Here is a 22,608-nt window from a genome sequence, read left to right as displayed (position 1 = left end):
GGAAGTTTTTATAGAAAATATAATCATAGATATTCAACATAAGTTCATGGAGTTCTTCAAAATAACCAAAACATTAAAGCAATTACATCCAAGTCAACCAAATAAGAATTTAGCCAAGCATGGCCATAACAAAACACATAGAAAAGAGTTTAGTGATACCAAACATTGTCTTTAGATATGGAATGGAAAGAGTTTCCACCAATCTTCAAGACTTTCAAAAGCCTTTAACTTCTCTCTAGCTTCTTTGATGATTGTAGTGTATTGTGTGTTTCTTCCGTTGTCCTCCCTCCCTTTTATAGTAAGAAGAGCAATTATTTGAGGGATGGGCATGAAAAGTACACATATTTTCTAGCTAAAAAGACCAATTTCCGGATTTAAAAAGCCACCAAAAGATACCAACTAAGCATCCAATAATAGAGCCACATGTGAAAAAGTCGGATCTTCATCAGCATCATCTACGCGGGCCGCGGGTATTCCCACGCGGGCCGTGTGAACTGGGTACGTATTTTGGGTTTCCTCATGTCTTGGGCTCCCACAGCTAGTCCATTGGTCCATTTCGAGTCTAATCAGCTTCTAGCCCACTTTTCTTTAAGTTCTCTTCAATTTGAGCCCAATTTGACTCTTCCAAATCATTTATGGCTTCTTTGAACTCTTGATCATCGATCCTCCATAGTCATCAAGCATTAAATCCCTATTGCTCTTCAAGCCCAGTTGCTTCCCAAAAGATCCCGCTTTGCTAGTCTCCTTAAAATCTGCATTTATACTCACGAAACTACAAAGTACCCGAAAGTGGTCATAAAATAACAAAAAGGAAAATATGCATGGAAATTAATTAAAATGTGAATGAAATATGCTCAATAAACTAGAAAAAGAAGTGAATAAAATGAAGCTATCAAATCACCCCAAGCTTAAACCTTACTTGTCCTCAAGTAAGATAAGACTAAAATGAACTCGGGATGAACTACCCTAAAAATAAAAAGAATGGATAGAACCATGGAACCTGTTCATTGTTAGTCAACATGATTAGAATTGATTTTGCTGCTATCTCACAACTTTTTCATCCGATGACAATGGGACCATAAACCGCAGCTAGGACAACTCCTCTAGGTGAGTAAGGAGGGATGGTCGGTCGCAGCCTCAATGGAACATGCATATAATGAATAACATCTGTGGTAGGGAGAAAGCAACTGGATGGGCTCGTGTGGAGCTCTTCTTTTCAGTGTACACTCTGATCTCACGTCTTTCGGCCACTCTCATGTGTAATTTGGGTTTAATCGCTCGGGCACCGTTGTAGGAATCAGTTCACTTAGTGTTGGCCCAAAACTCCCGTAGTATCCGACTCGACAGTCTCCAAAACATCACCAATTTGCGAAAAATAACTCAATCTATATACAATAAAACATGCCTAAATAATTGAACATCAAACGCCGGGTGACCACAATCTAGGAAAATTTGTTCAATGATTGAACTGGTCACCCATCTAGGATAATTGCTGATTGGAATTTTTCTTGATTTTTTTTAACATATTTGGTTCCCAAAGGTATGTATGTGGAACCGAAAGGTTAATAATAATCCGAATGGTCTAAGTGTGAAAACGACCATGTGTGGAGCATAGGGATGTAAGCTCCTTTTCAAACTTGTGATTTTTTTTTCAACTATAACAAGAATTGTCCAAATGTGGACTAAATGACTCTCTAAAATCCTAAGAAAATCACAAAAAGATATGGTGATGTAAAGAGACCGGATATGGATTCTACTCGGGGACAAGCACCAATGCTTCATCCTAACAGTTCAAACATGATCAAGTGTGATCCTCTCAGCGGTAGTGACCGCAAGGCTAAGAACATCCATTGCTATAGTATATCCTACAGTTGTTAGTATTGTATGCATAATTCTTCATAAAACTACCTGGCCATGATCACTTACCCCGTTAAGCTACCAGCATCTGATCCCAAGTATGAAATCCCAAACTGCAGCTAGTGGTCCCGGTTCGATGGGTGAGATAGCAACAAGATCCTGGACCAATAATGATATAATAACTTTGAACCTGTTCCATGGCATCCAAGGAGGTGAGAATAAACAGATAACAAAAATGCATGAATGCTAATTCCCTAGGCTAAAAAAAATAAAAAGTGGAAAAGAAGAAAATAAAATCTTATTGGAATTTTATAATTAAAAATTTAATGAAAATTAGCTTAAAACTAAAATGTTATGCAACCTAGTTAAAAACAATGCATGAAAAAATAAAAAGAAAAGATAAGTGCCCCACCCCAAGCTTAAGAACAAGCATTGTCCTCAATGCTTAAGGAAAGGGCGGAAATGACCTAAATCGGGGGGTCGGGCGGCGGGAAATGCCCATGGCGATAGTGGTAGTCCCACATATCTTGGACCTGGTGGGAAGTGGGTGGGAATGATTGCTCCAGCCGTTCGACACGTGTAGCCACATCTTGGATGGCTCTGGTGTTCTCCTGCGTTTGGGTATCGATGCGTTGTACCGTGGAGAACATTGTGTTGAATTTTTCAAAGAACATAGGGGGGAATATTATGGTATTTCTTGTCCCCCCTGCTGCTGTGGCTGGAATTGGGGCTCGGCTTGATGCTGTGGGTGTTGGAATTGATCATCTTCATTATCCACAGGAGGAGGGTAATCAGAAGGAATGATCCATTGATCGGGATCGGTTGGATCAAAACACCCTATATATTCATGTGGAAGAAAGATGTATGGTTGGTTGTCGAGGATCCACATGGTACCAACCACCGAATCCCGGATGAGTTGCATCCGCCTTAATGCGTTGCCATCAAGGCTAGATGGTCCGACAACCCTCTCAAATGGTAGAGTAGAAAGATGAAGTTGAAGCAGGGGCCGTGAAGCAAGAAGAGTGATCAATCCCCCAATGAAGATGTCTCCTTTATCCATAGTCGTTAGGTTGTAACATTTGGTAAAGAAAAATGAGGCAAAATCCGGCCTTGGGCCATTCTCACGAGTCATGCACCAAAGGAAGAATAATTCTACCTTTGAGATTTGTCCCACTTCGGCTCGGGCAAAAATGGTGCATGTGAGCACTCGATGCGCTAGGCACAAACATGGATGGATTATGGATGAGGCCTTCGAGGAAGACGATGAATATTGCTGATCATTTGTAATTTGTTGCCAAAAGTAATGTTCATTGAATTCCTCGGGCCATGGTTTTTGTTGATAATAAAGGTTGTCCACGGGAGTGCCCATCAAGGCGTTCATGACCCGATGTGGTAGTGATCGTCTCTCGCCGAGCATTTGGAAAGTGACGGTTTCAGTATCGTCACCGGGGTTGAATGTGGCGAGAAATTCCAAGTTAGGTTCAACATAACTTGCTGCTCGGTTATAGAGGAATTGTCCCCATCCGATGTTGTTGAACAAAGCTTGGACTCCCTCTAGTACTCCAAGACTGTCAAAAGTTTCCTTATGGAGGAATTTTGTCGACTTGACTTGTCGTTTATTGGAAACGAGAAAGTCATATGTCTTTCGATCTCACGATTTGTCAAACGAAATGGGGGATTATTTGATTTTCCTTTTGATCCTCCTTTGGAGGAAGTATCTCCTGTCCCCGTTTTGGTACGTTTTGACATTTTCTTTTGACAAATTTTATCAACAATACCACTAATGGAAATAATCAAGATTAAGGAGTGAAAGTACCAAATTGCTTAGATGATTAGTGCCACCCAAAGGATGTCGTCAAGACACACCCCAAGCTTACAATTTTGCAATTTTGCTCCGTATTTGATGATTTAAACTCTTAAAAAACCCCTCAAACGGGCTTGAAGATGAATTTCCGTTGATTAGAATGGCGGTACCCGGAATTTGACGGAAATTTTTCGTGAGCTTTTCCTTAAAGATTGTTATGATTAGAAATCCCTTGAGGAGAGAAACAAAACCCCGTGCTCGGATTCTTCAATTGTGGCCGGAGTTTGCCGGAAAATGCGAAAGAAGGTGGTGGTGGGTGGTGGTGTCGCCCGGAATTCCGGCCACAGATCGGACCGGATTTTGGATGGGGTTTGTAGAGGATGAAAAATGGTGAAGAATGGTGGTGGTTTCACGAGATTCCGACCGGTAGAACTCCGGGAAAATTGATTTTTGTGAGGAGTGGGTTATGGTGTTCTTGAGTTTCTTGAGAGAAAATGTTGAAGTTCTTGGGGTTTAGAATGAAGAAGAAGGGTGTTGGGGTGTTTTAATCCTTGGTCAATGGAGGTCAAACCCGGTTTTTAGTTGGTCAAACAATTTAACCCGTGGTCAACATAAGTCTACAGCTCAAGAAATCAGTCAAACGACCTACACGCGGGCTAGGCGCGGGCCGCGTGCAGGCCACGTCTAGCAGCTCAAAATTGATCTAACCATTCTGTTTCAAGCACGGGTGTAGCTCGGGTCGCGGGTCAACCGCGGTTGCTGAACGGGCTGGGTGGAGTTTTCTCTACGCGGGTCGCATGTCATTTCTTCACAATCTTCATGCGGGCCGCGGGTTTTATCGACCATTTTTTTAAACACACGTTTATTTGAAAGCATAGCTTTCCAAAAATGCCCCTCTTTAACATCTTTGGCGAGACGTGCTTCCCTTTTGACTTCAATAAACCGGGGCATCCAATTGGATGATATCTAGGACATTCGCGTTAAAACCTTCATAGAAAGGTTCAAACGATGCCCATTGACTTTAAAGACTTGCCCCGTTTCTTCACTTTGGATTTCGACTGCTCCGTGCTCAAAGACTTTTAGCACGACAAATGGACCTATCCATCTTGATCTCAACTTCCCAGGAAATAATTTCATTCGCGAATGGTAAAGCAAAACCCTATTTCCCGGTTCGAAGTGCTTGCGGGTAATGGACTTGTCATGAAAAAGCTTTGTCTTTTCCTTGTAGATTCTTGAGTTTTCATAGGAGTCATTTCTCAACTCCTCCAACTCCTGAAGTTGAAGCTTCCTATTTATTCCCGCATCATCGATATTTAAATTGCATCGCTTGACCGCCCAGAATGCGCGGTGTTCCAATTCCACGGGAAGATGACAAGGTTTCCCAAAGACCAACCTAAACGGAGACATTCCTATCGGAGTTTTTTACGCGGTCCGATAGGCCCACAAGGCATCGTCAAGCCTTGAACTCCAATCTTTTCTTGAGGGATTTACTGTTTTCTCAAGTATGCTCTTCACCTCACGGTTTGAAACTTCATCTTGACCATTCGTTTGAGGGTGGTAGGCGCTTGAAACACGGTGAGTCACGTTGTATTTCTTCAGTAAAGCCTCCATCATTTTGTTACAAAAGTGCGTCCCTCGATCACTGATCAAAGCCCTAGGTACACCAAACCTCACAAAGATATTAGATTTTAAAAATTCGACAATTGTTTTGGCATCATCCGATCTTGTGGCTTTGGCTTCAACCCACTTTGAAACATAGCCAACTGCGAGCAAGATGTAAACGTTGCCAAACGAGATAGGGAATGGGCCCATAAAATCAATCCCCCATACGTCAAAAATTTCACAAATAAGGATTGGATTTTGTGGCATTTGGTTCTTTTGTGAAATATTCCCTGTCTTTTGGCACCATTCACAGCTTTTGCAAAACAAGTAACAATCGCGTGACATGGTTGGCCAAAATAGTCCACATTCAAGGACCTTTCTCAAGGTCCGGTTAGGTCCAAAGTGTCCCCCACAAGCAAATTCATAGCAAAATTGTAAAATTGATTTATGCTCTTGTTGGGGTACACATCGTCTAATGATTTGATCGGGACAATGTTTCCACAAGTAAGGTTTGTTGGATAAGGTGTCTAAGTCCATAACTTATTTGGTATATACTTGACCCGATCCGGCATGGTCCATTTGGGTTGCATCTCACCCGAACTATTTATGGATAATTTTATGAGAGTTATACACATATGTTTATTAATATATTATAAGTTATAATATATTAATATGAAGTTATGTTATTTAATTAGTATTAGTCTTAAATTAATTATGAATTAATTTAGAGATTAAAAGGAAGACTAATTAGATTATGGGCTATTGGTTTTATATGATGTGGGCTAACACTCATTTGTTAATGGGCTAGGCTTATATGGAAGTCCATGGATGATCCATGGAGCTTTTAACCCATGGATCCTTGGAAAGGAAAGGTCATGGGTTATTAGGGTTTCACCCTAACCATGCACACTATATAAGCATGCTTATGGAGCATGAAATGGCAACTAGTGAACTAGTGTGTATGTGCTTGTGTGTGGCCGAAAATACAAGTGTGTATTCTCTCTCAAAGTTTTCCAAGAGTTTGTGGTGTTTTGTGATTCCATTTGAGGCATTCACACTATTGGTGCTTGGCCCTCAAACTCCTTAGGAATTGAACTCATCATCAAAAGGTATGTAATCTCATTTAATTCTTTTATGTTTAAAAGTACCCCATGCCATGTTAGATAGGTTATGAACCTTGGAAAATTATTGTTTTGCATGTATTTAGAAAAACATAGATCCAAGGTTTATTAGGGTTGCATGCACACTTAGGAAGTGTTAGATTGCTCAAAACCCAACAGTGGTATCAGAGCCCAGGTTTGCTTGTTTGATACTTGATGCAAAATAGTGAAAAAAGTTGAAATTGTTGCTGTCTGGCTGATGGACTCGCCGAGTCCATGGGGGGACTCGCCGAGTTCAAGGAAAAAATCATCCTACTCGGTGAGTAGGTTCGTGCACTCGGCGAGTAGAATGATCAGAATGCAGAATTTCGACTTTTGCTGCTGGAAATGGACTAGAAACATTACCCTAAACTGTTTTGATGTTTTAAAACTCATTTTAGCTGGTGTAATGGTTGTTCTATTCCATTTACAATAGCATATATCAAAATTCCATGTTTTTATGTGTTCATATAATTCTTGAAATTTTGGTGATCATGTTCATGTTCTTATGAATTTAGAAGATGATAGGAATTATTTGCTGAATTGTTTAGAATTAATTCTTGATCATTTATGTGTTTTAATGGAGTCCATAATTTGTCCTCAAGTTATGGATATCCAAAGGTCACTTTTCTTTAACACACACTTAAAACACATAAGTTACATGAAAATAAAGAGTCTTCATTTTTATGAACCTTTAATTCATAAGTTATGAAATGAAAAGTCTTGGATGGTTACAAAAGATGAAGAGTCTTGTCCTTAAGTTATGGAGGTTCAAGAGTCACTTCATTAATAAATATATAAATAAAGTGTGACCTTAATTAATTCCATAAGTTATAAAATAAAGAAAAGTAATTCTTTTATTAGTTTAAAGTCTTCCATAACTTGTCCTCAAGTTATGGAACTTGAAGAGTTTTTGGATTAAAACTACTTTAAACACATAAATCATGGAATTAATTTGTTTTGAATAGTTTCAAAACTTGCCCTCAAGTTTTGGAATTTAGAAAAGTTTCACACACTTTAATAAACTTTAATTCCAACACTTAGAATTTTAAAAGTTAAAATTCAACCCTTATACTATTTATAACATTAATGGTTAATTATATATATATATATATATATATATATATATATATATATATATATATATATATGTATAAGAACAAGTCGTTTTACCGTTAGTAGGCCTCATTCACGAAGCCGGTCTATAAGGTGGGTATAAGGTTGTTGCCTATAAAATGGCGACTTAATGGGTGTCCACTCTCACCCACCGCTTGCTTGACTGGTGGAGGGTCGTTAGTCGAAAGGGTAGGACAATGACTTTAAATTCTCATTAAAAGTATAATAATTATGATAAAGTAACTAAATATTTTTTATTTAATTCCCAATCTTAGTTAATTTAGGAAAAATGTGAATTTGGTGCTAGCCCATGGAATTCACACTTTGTACCTTACCAAGTCGTTGGTGGAGCGTGTGTGGTTAACCGACACACTAACTTGGACTAGTAAGGATCACGAAGGGTGACTTAATGTTTGTCATAGATCAATGGAGCGTGTGTGGTTAACCGGCACATTGATTGGGTGATAATATTAAGGGTACGAAGTGAATTGGTATGGTTATTCACACCTTGTTTTGTGATCCTCGGCATTCCAGTCACAAAATTTGAGAGGGCATACTCGAGATTGAAACATGCCATTGAAAAGTTCAATGAATCTCAAAAGATCTAGGAATTTCAAATCCAATTAAAACCTAATAAATTATTTCGTTTTTTATGGTGGAAATTGGTGAATCGTCATTCGCCTACCTTCAAATATTTTATAGCTTGGATTACGGCATCCCTCTTCCAAATTATAAAATATTGTGTTGGGTCCTAGCCTTAATATTTCATATTGGGTGTTATATTAAAGACTTTGAATCAACTAACTTGATTTTCTCCCATTATAGATGTCTGGTTCAGACAACTATGATCTTCCCAAATCTCTTGAAGATGGTGTCCCTCAACATCATGCTTCACTTCCTCCACCTCCTCCAATTATTCTCCCTCACCCACAAGTTCTTGAAAAGTTTAAAGTCACTCAATCCCTATTGGCAAGCATAGTCTATATGTGCTCACATCTTGGAGATAAAGTCACATATTGACAAGCTGGGAGAGTTGGGTGTCAAAGTCTCGTGAAGGTTGGATGTTCAATCACTTTCTTAGTAACATAGTGAGTCTCTTTGGGACTACTATGAGACAGACTATGACATGACCCTTAATGATGTTATCTAATTTGCTTGGTGTTGTGGAATCAGCAATGATTTGGAACACCAGTAAAGCAAATTTGATTAAAAGAACAACTTCCCAAGTCTTAAATGGACATTAACAATGGTAGCATTGGATATTTAGAAAAGGATTTCTCTTCCCAATGGAAAGGGATCGGCCATAGTCAACTCGGTTGACCAAATGGTAAAGAGAAAGGCTAAGTCTGAGATAGTCTCATGTGCCATTACCAAAGGGTCCATGTGTTTTGTTGCCAAAGGAAGGGGCATTGGTTGCGAAGCTGCCCTATTCACCTGAAAGGTCATAAGGTTGATCAAGTCAAGAGGTTTGACTCTACTTCGGGTAAAGTCCACTATCTAACTCTATTAAGTTCCTATTTGGAGATTCTTATTACATAATGTGAATGGGTCACATGCTGATGTTTTTAAGAATCAAAGAAAAGATAGGAAGCTTAAAGTAAGTATATGTTGATTCTGATTGCGAAGGTGGGTTTCGATCGCATGGTTCGGTAATCAGAATTTTGAGCTGTTGCTTAAGAGTTATAATATATTGCTTATGAATAGATAACAACAAGGTTTTCATGTGGATTGTAAGGATAAGTTTTTCCGCAAAGTTTTAAAATAAAAGAAAAAAAATGGTTTTAATTTTATTTATTTTAAAAATATCCTTACAATGGCATCTGTGGAAAATTATTGCTTATATGTTTCTAGTAATAGCAATATTGGAAAGTGGATTTGATTCCTTCATTTGTGGTAGTGTCTGAATTTGCCAAATGAAGAAAGTTTTTCATCACCCAAGTTTCAATTGGACAGAAACTTGGAATCATACAAGTTGTATTGTATGATGAATGAGAATTTTCATCTTTGAAAATTAAGACTAATTCTTTGATCACATGTATATGTGAGTCAATTAAAGGACTAAGGAATTAGGTACACTAGGTGTGCGCTGGTCAAGGTCCACCACAAAGATTGATTTGTCATGATTTACTAAAGATTAGTAAATATGATTATACTTATAAGGTTAAGTATAATTCTGTAACATTGGAAAGGTTACAATGTATGACAAAACAAATGAGAAGAATCAAATTAGGCAGAAAGATAAAAGTTTCTCAAATCTGAAAGGATGGGAGAGTACTTTAGTATCGTATTTCATGATCATCTTAATGATTATGAAACCATATCACAAATTCATACTCTAAGGACGTCTTAGTGCATTGTTATGGCTAAGAAGAGAGGTCATGAATTGTTGGATTGGTTAAAATCAAGAAGATGAGTCATACTTCGTTCCAAAACAATTCTTAGAGTCATACTCCAAGATTGTAACTTTGAGTGACATAAAGGAAGATTTATTAACACTAGTCAAATGTAAGACTAAAATGTTTTCTACTCTTGTACATTTGAGATTGGTAAGTTGTGATGTCTTGGATGAGACAAAGACCAACTAAGACCAATTGTGTGAAGTGTTAGTCTTGATAAGAATCCGCACTATTCCTTGAATATTTGTTTTGTCAAGGAATGGTTCTTGACTGGGGAAACTTATATGTCAAGGGGACAGTGGGAGCCTTAAAGATCCTGAAAAAGTTTCAAGATTTAATCAAGAGTAAAACCTGTAATTTATCACTAGCACACGACTTAAGGTTTGCAACCTATCGTGTTGACATAATTCTTATTTCTGTACCTACTTCAAATAAGTTGGATTTGCATGTGAGTTATCAGAGTTCAACTTGGAAGCATTGGTGGGCCTTGTGCTACCAAGGTGACAAGAAACTAAGACTGAACAAGTTTAATCCATGTAAGGCTGAATTTGTCACTAACCTTATCTTGTGATTATGGTTTTGACAAATTCACATGGATAGGAACTCATACACTATAAAATCTAAGTGTCATAAGGTTTCTCTCCGATTCATGAAAATGATGGTGAGGAAACGCTTTCACTAAGTAGATTTTAAGTAGATAGCAATTGTGATATTTGCATTTTCAAAAGTCGTTAGTGGAGCGTGTGTGGTTAACCGGCACACTAACATGGACTTGTGAGAAATGGCAAATGTCTAAGCAATTGAGACTATGATTACGGTATCCCTTTTCATAGTTCTGAAAATTGTTTGGACACACATGTGAGTTATCTAAGAAAGGGTGTATGAATCTAAATTTCAGAAGTCCAGCAGATTTCTGAAAATATGTCAGAGCTCGTGGGAGCATAAGTGTTATGCTAATAATCATCATGTTAGTGGGAGCATGATAATTGTGATTACTATTATTGCAAACTAGCAATGTTAATTATAGAAAAACAAAAGTTTCAATTCGTGAAGTTGCAAGGGTTGAAAAGTTGTTTTGCTATAATTAAGGGAGAGGAAATTATACTTCATTTCAATTCTAAAGCTTAGATTGAGATTTTAATCATCTTTAGTCAAGAATATATATATGAATTTTATGTTGGAATGGTTCAACTTGAAGCAATTCTATATATATTGCATTTTCAAGATTCGATTATGATTACGGCATCCCTCTTCATAGTTCAATTTTGAAAACATGGCAAGTAAAAAATATTGTAGCAAAAGACTGGTCTAGTATCATGTCTTTATGTCAAACATCATGAATCGTGTCCCAAATGCTTCGGATATAGGATCGATTGCATGTGCTATAATATTCATCCTTTCTAAATTTTCCAAATGCTTAAGGCATTGAGAAGGGAAAAGTCTAGAACTGGATATGACTAAAGTGATTAAGCAATTGTCGAGGACAATCTGAGGTTCGCCAAAGATTGGTTGCTCAGGGAAAGTTGGAAGTATGATGTAAGTTGTCGGAAAGGACCATATTGACATATTATGAAAAGAAGTAAATCTTGTTCGTAAGTGATAGTCAAAATGGGACTATGGGAATGTCTCCATAGGTGGAAGTTATTCAATCTATGTAAGATTAGAAAACCTTAATGCAAGAAGGATGTTCAAAGCAATGTACTTTGAATATGAGACTTCCGTTCCATAGAAGTTGACCTTCTTTGGAATACTCTGTAATGACTGGTGACAAGGTTTTGGTGACTTTGTGCATAATCATTACAAGAGGAACATTGCATAAAAGTTTAAAATCTAACAGTTTTTTTTGGTAAATGATAGGAATCGGGGATTCTCACATTTACAATAAGGATTTGGGATTGTGAAATGAGTATCAATGGAATCATGTTCAATTGATCTACATCACAATGTAAGGATCATAGACAAACATAGTGTGCATACTTGGAGTATGGCATAACTATTGTTTAGAAAAACAAAGTGTACATGCTAGGAGCATGGGACGACTGTTGTTTTTATTCAAGTCTTAAGTTGATTGTTTGAAACATTATACAACGAATAATGTGTAATCAATATGGTGATAAATAAAAGGTGGTTCTATTTATATTCAAAAGGGTTCTGAGACCATATTGGATTCGATTATTATTGTGTTTCACTTTGCATGTTTTGACTTCCAAAATAGCTAGGTTATTCTTTCCGAATGACTAAGTTATTTAAACACTCCACAGTCGTTCATATGTTGGAAGTAGGTATGAATCAAGACTGTCATGAATCGAGTTTGTAGATGGCTAAATGGGTTTAGTCATAGCAATGGTTGCTACAACATTCATGAGTGCTCATAAGTTATGAGTATTGGAATAAACCCACGCTCACTTGTATCACTTCATGGAATTTATCTCAAGTGATCGTGAGACGGTAATATCATATAAATCTTCAAACCTAGAGATATGAGTTGTTACCTATGAGTTGGTTGTGCATTGATTGCACGTAAACGCATTAGTAACTTGATGTTATAAAGCGTGCCTTTGTGTACAATTCAACAAGTAGTAGAACAAGCATATGAGTCGAAGTTTATCTGTTCCTTCTAGAAATAGAAGCGATATCTGGGCCCCTCGATGATTTTGTTGTGACCTATGTACCGGCCGGTCAGAACTAAAATTGATGTGTTCGATTAAGTTCTTTGTCAAACAAATCAGAAATCGGGAAACAAACTGCTGGACAATAAGTACGACGTTGTTCCATGTATTTGTCCGGCTGATATCATGAGAACAGAGGAGTATATGATCACTTATCTAAAATGGCGCTTCATAGTTCAACGGAGTTTTCGAGAGCTACGATTGCTGGTTGGTTCCTGAAGTAACATACGTAAATATAGTTATTAGACTTATCCAAGTGGGAGTCTGTTGGATAAGGTGTCTAAGTCCATAACTTATTTGGTATATACTTGACCCGACCCGGCATGGTCCATTTGGGTTGCATCTCACCCGAACTATTTATGGATAATTTTATGAGAGTTATACACATATGTTTATTAATATATTATAAGTTATAATATATTAATATGAAGTTATGTTATTTAATTAGTATTAGTCTTAAATTAATTATGAATTAATTTAGAGATTAAAAGGAAGACTAATTAGATTATGGGCTATTGGTTTTATATGGTGTGGGCTAACACTCATTTGTTAATGGGCTAGGCTTATATGGAAGTCCATGGATGATCCATGGAGCTTTTAACCCATGGATCCTTGGAAAGGAAAGGTCATGGGTTATTAGGGTTTCACCCTAACCATGCACACTATATAAGCATGCTTATGGAGCATGAAATGGCAACTAGTGAACTAGTGTGTGTGTGCTTGTGTGTGGCCGAAAATACAAGTGTGTATTCTCTCTCAAAGTTTTCCAAGAGTTTGTGGTATTTTGTGATTCCATTTGAGGCATTCACACTATTGGTGCTTGGCCCTCAAACTCCTTAGGAATTGAACTCATCATCAAAAGGTATGCAATCTCATCTAATTCTTTTATGTTTAAAAGTACCCCATGCCATGTTAGATAGGTTATGAACCTTGGAAAATTATTGTTTTGCATGTATTTAGAAAAACATAGATCCAAGGTTTATTAGGGTTGCATGCACACTTAGGAAGTGTTAGATTGCTCAAAACCCAACAAGTTTCATCCCACACATAGTATTTTGCATCACTTTTCAACTTGTCTTTTTGAGCACGTGTGAATGTGTCGGGATGCCTTTTTGTGACCAAAAAGTTAACGATATCAGCATACCATGGAATGGATTGAGTAAGGGAAAAGAGATGCTCATCTGGAAACTCATCCCTCAACGGGAGGAGAGTTTCATTTGAAGCGATTCGGCTTAGATGGTCGGCAACAATATTTTCACATCCTTTCTTGTCTCGGATTTCCAAATCGAACTCTTGTAACAATAAAATCCACCGGATGAGTCTCGGCTTTGCATCTTTCTTTGTCATCAAGTATTTGAGTGCCGCGTGATCCGAGTACACAATGATCTTTGTACCGAGAAGGTATTGTCTGAATTTCTCCAAGGCGAACACTATGGCCAATAACTCCTTCTCCATGGTGGAGTAGTTGCTTTTAGCATTGTCTAGTGTCCTTGATGCATAATGGATCACATGGGGTGCTCTTCCATCCTTTTGACCCAAAACGGCGCCAACAACATAATTGCTTGCATCACACATGATCTCAAAAGGGAGATCCCAATTTGGTGCTTGCATGATAGGAGCGGACGTAAGCAATTCCTTGAGCTTGTTGAAAGCTTCTTTGCATGCTTCATTAAAGTCGAAATCAACTTCTTTTTGCAAGATTTGGCACATTGGTCTTGTTATCTTTGAAAGTCCTTGATAAATCTCCAGTAGAAACCTGCATGGCCCAAAAAAGATCGAACTTCCCGAACACAAGTCGGGTAAGGTAAGCTTTGAATAATGTCTATTTTGGCCTTATCCACCTCAATTCCTTTCTTTGACACAATGTGACCCAAAATAAGACCTTGGCTCACCATAAAATGACATTTCTCAAAATTTAAAACCAAATTCTTTTCAATGCATCTTTTCAAAATTTTTGTGAGATTGGTCAAACACTCTTGAAAGGAGTTGCCATATACCGTGAAATCATCCATAAAAACCTCAATTATATTTTTGACATATTTTGAGAAAATACTAACCATACAACGTTGGGAAGTGGCCGGGGCGTTACACAATCCAAATGGCATTATCCGGTATGCAAAAGTGCCAAATGGACATGTAAATGTTGTCTTTTCTTGGTCTTCCGGTGCCACCGGGATTTGGTGAAAACCGGAATACCCGTCTAAACAACAATAATGGGATTTCCCGGCCAACCTTTCTAACATTTGATCAATGAAAGGCAATGGGAAATGATATTTTCTTGTACTTGTATTGAGTTTACGGTAGTCAATACACACTCTCCACCCGTTTTGCACGCGGGTGGGGACCATCATACCTTTGTTGTTTTCGACCACTGTGATTCCCGTCTTTTTCGGCACCACTTGCACCGGGCTCACCCACTTGCTATCCGAGATTGGATAGATCATACCTGCATCAAGGAGTTTCAAAATTTCTTTCTTGACCACTTCCATTATTGGTGGGTTCAATCTTCTTTGTGCGTCCCAGCTTGGTTTGCAATCCTCCTCCATCAAAATCTTGTGCATGCAAGTGGAGGGGCTTAACCCTTTGATATCTGCAATCGTCCAACCCATTGCTTCTTTATGCTCCTTCAACACTTCTAGGAGTTGCTCTTCTTCATTTTCGGTTAAGTGAGTTGAAATGATAACCGGAAGAGTCTCGTTGTTGCCTAAGTACGCATACTTCAAATGTTGAGGAAGGACTTTTAACTCCAAATCCGGGGGTTGAACAAGGGAAGGTGGTAATCTTGTGTGAGTTTGAGGGAGTTCAATTTGCTTCACACTCAATTGAGTAGTTTTCTTGATTTCTAAGTGGTTGACCAGTCTTTCAATTTCTGGATCTAATGAGTAGAGCTTTAACTTCTTGGTCAATTTACCACAATCAAATCCTTTGCTTAAAACCATTTCCAAAATGTTGCCATTAGACAATTCGAACAACTGTTGGGTTAATGGTTCAATAACATCGACATAGCACAAAGATGAAACATCACTTGGATATCTCATGGCATCATAAATGTTGAAACTTATTGTTTCACCATCAAACTCCATTGTTAAACTTCCTACAAACACATCAATCTTTTTTCTAGTTGTCTTTAAGAATGGTCTCCCAAGTAAGATTATACCTGATTTTGAGGACACTTGTTCATCTAGATCAATCACATAGAAATCTGCTGGGAAAACCAATTGGTTTACTTGCACTAGGACATCTTCCAAAACACCTCTAGGGAAGACACTTGATTTATGCGCGAGAGAGATTATGACACCAGTTTCGCTTAGAGGTCCGACATTCAATGACTCATACACTAAATAGGGCATGACATTGATGGATGCACCAAGATCAAGCATGGCACTACTAAAAGTAGTATCTCCAATCTTGCAAGGAACCGTAAACATTCTCGGATCTTTGCACTTGGGTGGAAGTTTTCTTTGTAAAACCGCGGATGCGTTTTCATTCATTGAGATTTTCTCATTTTCTTTCAACTTCCTCTTGTTGGTGCAAAGTTCCTTCAAAAATTTTGCATACCTTGGAATTTGCTTGATTGCATCAAGCAAAGGGATGTTTACTTCCACCTTTCGAAAGGTGTCCAAAATCTCTTTTTCCTCCATTTTCTTCTTTGAGGTTGCAAGTCGGGAGGGAAATGGTGGTTGAGTGGCTATTGGGGTCACTAGAGGGGTAATCTTCTTTGGAATTTCAGTTTGGGTGGCATTCTTTGTTGTAGGTTCTTCAATGGGAATGACTTCTATTTCTTCCTCTTCATCCCTTGGTTTCTTGTTTGAAGTACTTTCTCTGGCTTGTTTGCCACTTCTCAAGGTCACCGCATTGACATTTGGGTTTCTTTCGGTTTGAGAAAGCAGTTTTCCACGGGACTCCATCTTGCTTATGGCTGTAACTATATCTCCCATTTGTGTTTCAAGGTTGGAGATACTAGTTCTTGTCTCTTTTTGGAATTGTTGGGTACTAGTGGCTAGTGATTTGACAATGTCTTCAAGAGACATTCCGGAGTTACTTGGTTGAGATTGAGGAGGTGGTTGATGATGAGGTGGAGGGTATGGTTTTGATTGATAGTGTGGTTGTGGGTGTTGGTAATGAGGTTGTTGTGGTGGGTAGGAAGGTCTAACTAATGCATTTTGGGGCAATGGTCTTGGTTTGTAGCTCATGTTGGGATTTGGTTTCCAACTAGAATTATATGCGTTTTGGTAACCGGATGGTTTATTGTGGTAATTTTGAAACTCACCCGTTGCATTTACGTGTTCCGCATCTTCTTGAAGAACAAGGCACATGTCCGTAGGATGTCCCATTGTTGCACATATTCCACAAACCATAACTTGTGGAGTTTGTCCCATGGTGAGCTTTTGGACAATGGAGGTTAAATCTTTGATTTGGGACTCAAGGCTTGATGATCCCACTTCATTGACTTAATGTTGAGTCTCTCTCTTCATATCTTGGCGCGACCAAAATGTTGGGAATTTGCGGCTATGGTGTTGAAGAGTTGTCTTGTTTGTTGTGGAGTTTTGCTAAAGACATCTCCACCACTTGAGGCATCAACTAGTCTTCTCTCCATTGGTAACAATCCCTCATAAAATTGTTGAATGAGGAGTTGTTCCGGGATTTGATGTTGTGGACAACTATAGCACAAGTTGTTAAATCTCTCCAAATAATCATGAAAGGTCTCATTTTGACCTTGGCGAATTCCGCAAATCTCATTTCTAAGACTTGAGACTCTTGAGGCGGGGTAGAATTTGTCAAGAAAAGTTCTTACCATATCGGTCCATGAGTTTATTGAACCCGGTGGAAGATAGAATAACCAATCTTTTGCTCTATCGGCTAATGAAAAGGGGAATGCCCTTAGCTTGATTTGGTCATCGGTTGACCCTTGTGGCTTCATGCTGGTGCAAATAATGTGGAACATCTTCAAATGCTTATGTGGGTCTTCATTTTCCAACCCACAGAAAGTCGGAAGATGGTGGACGAAACTTGACTTTAATTCTGATCCTCCTTCCAATACCGGGTAGTTGATACCGGTTGGAGTTTGTGTAACATCGGTCTCCATCATTTGCCTCAAAGTTCTTTCGGGAACTTCTCCTCCGTCCGCCATTGCGATTGGTTCAAATATGGATGGATCTTGTTGTAGAGGTGGTGTTTCGGGAATTTCTTGGCGAGGATCGGGACTAGAATCGGGTTCCGGATCACTTGAGGAAGTGGTTAAATTTTCCGGATCCACGAGAGGGTTGGAAGTTTGACGACGTTCTATTTGCTTTTCCTTTGCCAAACGCCTTGCTTCTTTTTCAATTTCTGGATTATAAATCAAGTTACCTATACGTTGAGATCTGGTCGTAGAGAAATAAATTGATTAAAAATAAACCAGTCCCCGGCAACGGCGCCAAAATTTGATGGGTGTCGAGGCCAACAAAATAAATACCCTAAATGTTACACACTAAAATAGTGTATAGTGGTAAAGGGATCGAATCTACGGGGAATTGTTCAATTGTATAACTCTATGATAATCTTTGTTGTACAAATACTTGTAAAATAACAATAAGAATAAAAGATGGGGATTTTGATATTTTGGGATTACTTGAAATAAAATTATAATTAATTGGACAATTCAACAAAAATAAGAATTTGATATAAAATCAATGAGAGAAAGATGGTTGACATTGGAATTTCATTACTTTAACATTTGGTTAAATAATCATGAGAATACCAAGGTGCAATACTTGTGTTTATGATCTAACTTGGCTATAGCAATTTATAAGCATAACTTGCCTCAACTCTTCTTTTGTATTAAAATGTCTAGAGAAGCTCATAGCACGTTTCTTTAATCAAAGTCACAAAACTAATGAAGCATGTAATCTTGTGAAAATCAATTAACATTAGGATTTAAGAGTCACCAAATCCAAAGAGTAATCTATTGCTTTCATTACCACTATGGAGAAAATGTTTTCTTAGTTTAAATGAAATGAAAACAAACATTTAATACTAATTGCTGCTTGTTAAATTGAAGACCCATTACTTAGTCAAGAATTTAACCAACAAAACAATATTCATAAATCAATATTCATGACTAGAGAAATATAAACATAAAGGAAGTTTTTATAGAAAATATAATCATAGATATTCAACATAAGTTCATGGAGTTCTTCAAAATAACCAAAACATTAAAGCAATTACATCCAAGTCAACCAAATAAGAATTTAGCCAAGCATGGCCATAACAAAACACATAGAAAAGAGTTTAGTGATACCAAACATTGTCTTTAGATATGGAATGGAAAGAGTTTCCACCAATCTTCAAGACTTTCAAAAGCCTTTAACTTCTCTCTAGCTTCTTTGATGATTGTAGTGTATTGTGTGTTTCTTCCGTTGTCCTCCCTCCCTTTTATAGTAAGAAGAGCAATTATTTGAGGGATAGGCATGAAAAGTACACATATTTTCTAGCTAAAAAGACCAATTTCCGGATTTAAAAAGCCACCAAAAGATACCAACTAAGCATCCAATAATAGAGCCACATGTGAAAAAGTCGGATCTTCATCAGCATCATCTACGCGGGCCGCGGGTATTCCCACGCGGGCCGTGTGAACTGGGTACGTATTTTGGGTTTCCTCATGTCTTGGGCTCCCACAGCTAGTCCATTGGTCCATTTCGAGTCTAATCAGCTTCTAGCCCACTTTTCTTTAAGTTCTCTTCAATTTGAGCCCAATTTGACTCTTCCAAATCATTTATGGCTTCTTTGAACTCTTGATCATCGATCCTCCATAGTCATCAAGCATTAAATCCTTATTGCTCTTCAAGCCCAGTTGCTTCCCAAAAGATCCCGCTTTGCTAGTCTCCTTAAAATCTGCATTTATACTCACGAAACTACAAAGTACCCGAAAGTGGTCATAAAATAACAAAAAGGAAAATATGCATGGAAATTAATTAAAATGTGAATGAAATATGCTCAATAAACTAGAAAAAGAAGTGAATAAAATGAAGCTATCAGTTTTCCCTTGGATATGTATGCGTATGTATCCGTCGAGTTGCAAGGAGGGAACTCGACAGATGGCCTGAAAGTTTGAACGAAAATCGATGGAACTCGACGAGTCACCCCGATGACTCGGCGAGTGGGATGTGCATCAAGGCACTCGGAGAGTAGCCGAGGGTACTCGGCGAGTTGGGGTCAACATGGACTGTTGACCTTGACTAAGGACTTTAACTTTGACCAGGGGTTAACTGGTGGGTTATGGAGTACCTTATAAGGTTAAGGACTTATGAGTATATTGTATTATGGTCATAAATGGTGGAGCCTGTGTCAAGTGATTCGAGAGTTGGAGTTTATCTTCCGAGTCGACATCTGCGAGGTGAGTTATCCTCACTATATCGATAGGGTCTACGGCACCAAGGTCGACCCTTTAGTTGTTATTGTTATGGTATGCTATATATGATTTGGTCTGCTAGATCGGAATCAGGTTAGACAGTATGCATGCTTTATGGTCCGTATGGATTGGTATGCTTGTGACCTGCTAGGTCGGTACTCTCGTTACGAGAGGATTATATGGTTAATGATCAGTATGACATATATGTTTGATGTTTGTATATGCCAGTATGTAATAGTTATGCGAACTTGGTTATTTGCTTATTGGTTGGGTTGGGGCGTTCCTGCTTTGTGCTGAAGGCCAACATACCCTATGAGCGGTCCAGGGAGACTACAGGCCCACGGGGCGGACCAGTCATGCCGAAGGCTCAGGATAGATTCTGATAGACTGTAGGCCCAGTAGGGCGGTCCAGTCAGGATGGCCCAGTATGCATGAATAGGTTCAGATAGACTGTAGGCCCAGTAGGGCGGTCCGGTTAGGCCGATGGCCCAGTATGCATGATTGATTGATTGATTGTTACTGATATGGTATTGTCAGTGTGGTATTGGTATTTTGGGGGTAGCTCACTAAACCCTCGGGCTTACAGTTTTCAGTTTATTGTTTCAGGTACTTCAGGAGATCGTGGCAAGGCGAAGGCGTGACCGTACCGCTCCTCATCCTTATGTTATGATTTTGGGACACTCTGATGGATATTGATTTGAAAAAATTTTGTAAACAATACTATTTGTCTTTTATTTATGGTTGAAAAAGTTTGAATTTGGCGTGAAATTTTTGGACGTTACATTCAGGGCTTTTATGTTATTTGCCCTATTGAAATTTGTCACACTGTCACAGTCCAATACATACCAAATGCAATACAACTTGTTTTGTCATATACTGACATGTGTAACAAACGAGATTTTAATTGTAGGAAGTCTTACCTTCTAGTGTTACAAGTTTGAGTAAAGGCGTCTCATAATATCTGTTTGAGAAATTTGCCTATACATCTCTCTGGAAACTAACTCAATACGATGGAGAACCACAAAATCTAAGGTCAAAATTCTCTAATATTCTATTATTTGTAGACTAATTAAACCTATTTTATATGTTAGTTAAAGTTAAATTATGTTTGTTGCGGATGAGATTACCAAAGAAAGTCCAAGTATCAACTACTAAATAATGAGGCCTAACATTAGATGTAAATTATAATGTTCTGCTAAATTGGTTTTAAACCTATTTGGGATATTTAGGATTTATGCTTATTGTTAACTTGGTGATGTACATGGTGTACGACCAATAAAATGTGCCTAATGCAGTTGTAACATTCTTTATAACTAGCTATTATTTATAATGTTGTTTTTATCCATTAGATATGTTAGATAATCAACTCTAGTACATTTGAAATAAAGAGATAACATTGAATATGATGACCCAATTTATAATATGCCCACAACATCATACATCTCTCAAGTTCCTCCTATTATCGAGGCTGCTTCTTTACATACTGTGACCAGTGTTATAAAACTCGGCCAACTCGGGCGAGTACACGGTCGAGTACTCAGACTCGGCCTCTTATTAATGCGAGTTAAGCAACCTCGGCCAAATAACTCGAAAATCGGACCAAATCCGTCAAACTCAGACCAACTCGGTCAAACTCGGTTAAAGGGTCAAAATTGTCTTGAAAAGAGAAAAAAATCAAGAATTTGAAGATTAATATGTATAATACACTTGATGATTTATTATTTAACATACACACATGTGATTGTTACTACATATATATCTTAAATTTTTAGTAATTATTCACAAAATGAGACCATTATGTGTACTTTAATTTTTATGTATTCACATGTATCTAATTTTGTTATATATATCAATCAACTTATGATTTTGACATATATAATTTCCCTAAAAAATATTTCTACATGAATTACCGAATCCAAGTACTCCCTACTCGGCTGTCAGCCAAGTAAGTACCGAATAGCGAGTTCTACAACCTTGATCGTGACTGTGAATCTTCCACCACATTTTAAGTCCATCGGTACTTGTAAGTCTACCAAACTCATGGAGTTTTCTTATTCATCTTTGTTTGCTTCATTTATTGCCAATATACATAATATGTTAGAAACTGAGTCCTATAGAGAAGCCGTTTATGATCTCCTTTGGTAGAATTCTTTAATAGAGGAACTTACGACTCTTCACTAGACTCATATGAATGATTGGTTTAACTCACACAAAAATTGATGACAAAAATGATGAACATCATACTCTAATAACACAGTTACAACCATTTGTTAGTGAAGATATTCCAAACGGATGTTAAGAACGTGTTTTTGAATGATGATCTTCATGAGGAGGTTTACATGACTCCTCCCCTAAGTATTGCCCACCAACCGTGTGAAGTTTGTTGGCTTCGAAAATTCATGTATAATTGTTATTCAAAAAGTAGTTTTTAACATTTAAAGGTGTAAAATTTAAAAAAATTAAAAGATACTAAAATCTATTTGAAGTGGAAGTTTAATACTCATAACGCTAAATAATTTTTTTCTTTAACTCGAGTTTTTTAATAAAACTAAAAAAAGTTATTAAAATCTTGCTATGAACATACCTATTATATTTACATTTTACATGTAAATATCTATTCATAAGAAATTATTAA

General features: G+C 37.8%; 1 protein-coding gene across 1 annotated transcript; it reads right to left on the bottom strand.

Annotated features, from left to right (window-relative positions):
* Positions 1–4,378: 4,378 nt before the first annotated feature.
* On the bottom strand, positions 4,379–16,917 carry LOC145088993 (uncharacterized). The gene is made up of 5 exons (XM_079027498.1): positions 14,937–16,917; positions 14,675–14,819; positions 13,728–14,339; positions 5,153–5,315; positions 4,379–4,627 (listed from the first exon to the last, which is right to left on the bottom strand). Exons 1-5 carry the CDS (start codon positions 16,915–16,917, stop codon positions 4,379–4,381), a joined length of 3,150 nt encoding a protein of 1,049 aa, XP_078883624.1.
* Positions 16,918–22,608: the final 5,691 nt, after the last annotated feature.

This window comes from Lactuca serriola, chromosome 2 (assembly GCF_051521515.1).
Source record: "Lactuca serriola cultivar US96UC23 chromosome 2, Lser_US96UC23_V15, whole genome shotgun sequence".
In the NCBI taxonomy this organism is placed as follows: Eukaryota; Viridiplantae; Streptophyta; class Magnoliopsida; order Asterales; family Asteraceae; genus Lactuca; species Lactuca serriola.
This window is presented reverse-complemented; position numbering and strand designations above follow the sequence as displayed.

Excerpts from the sequence above, each read along its gene's own strand:
- LOC145088993 (XM_079027498.1), bottom strand. The coding sequence starts at position 16,917 with ATGGGACATCCTACGGACATGTGCCTTGTTCTTCAAGAAGATGCGGAA. Across the intron at positions 14,820-14,936 it reads AGTGGTCGAAAACAACAAAG|AAAGGTTGGCCGGGAAATCC; the intron begins GTATGATGGTCC and ends ATCAAATGTTAG. Across the intron at positions 5,316-13,727 it reads CTTACTCAATCCATTCCATG|GGCTTTGATCAGTGATCGAG; the intron begins GTATGCTGATAT and ends TGGTGTACCTAG.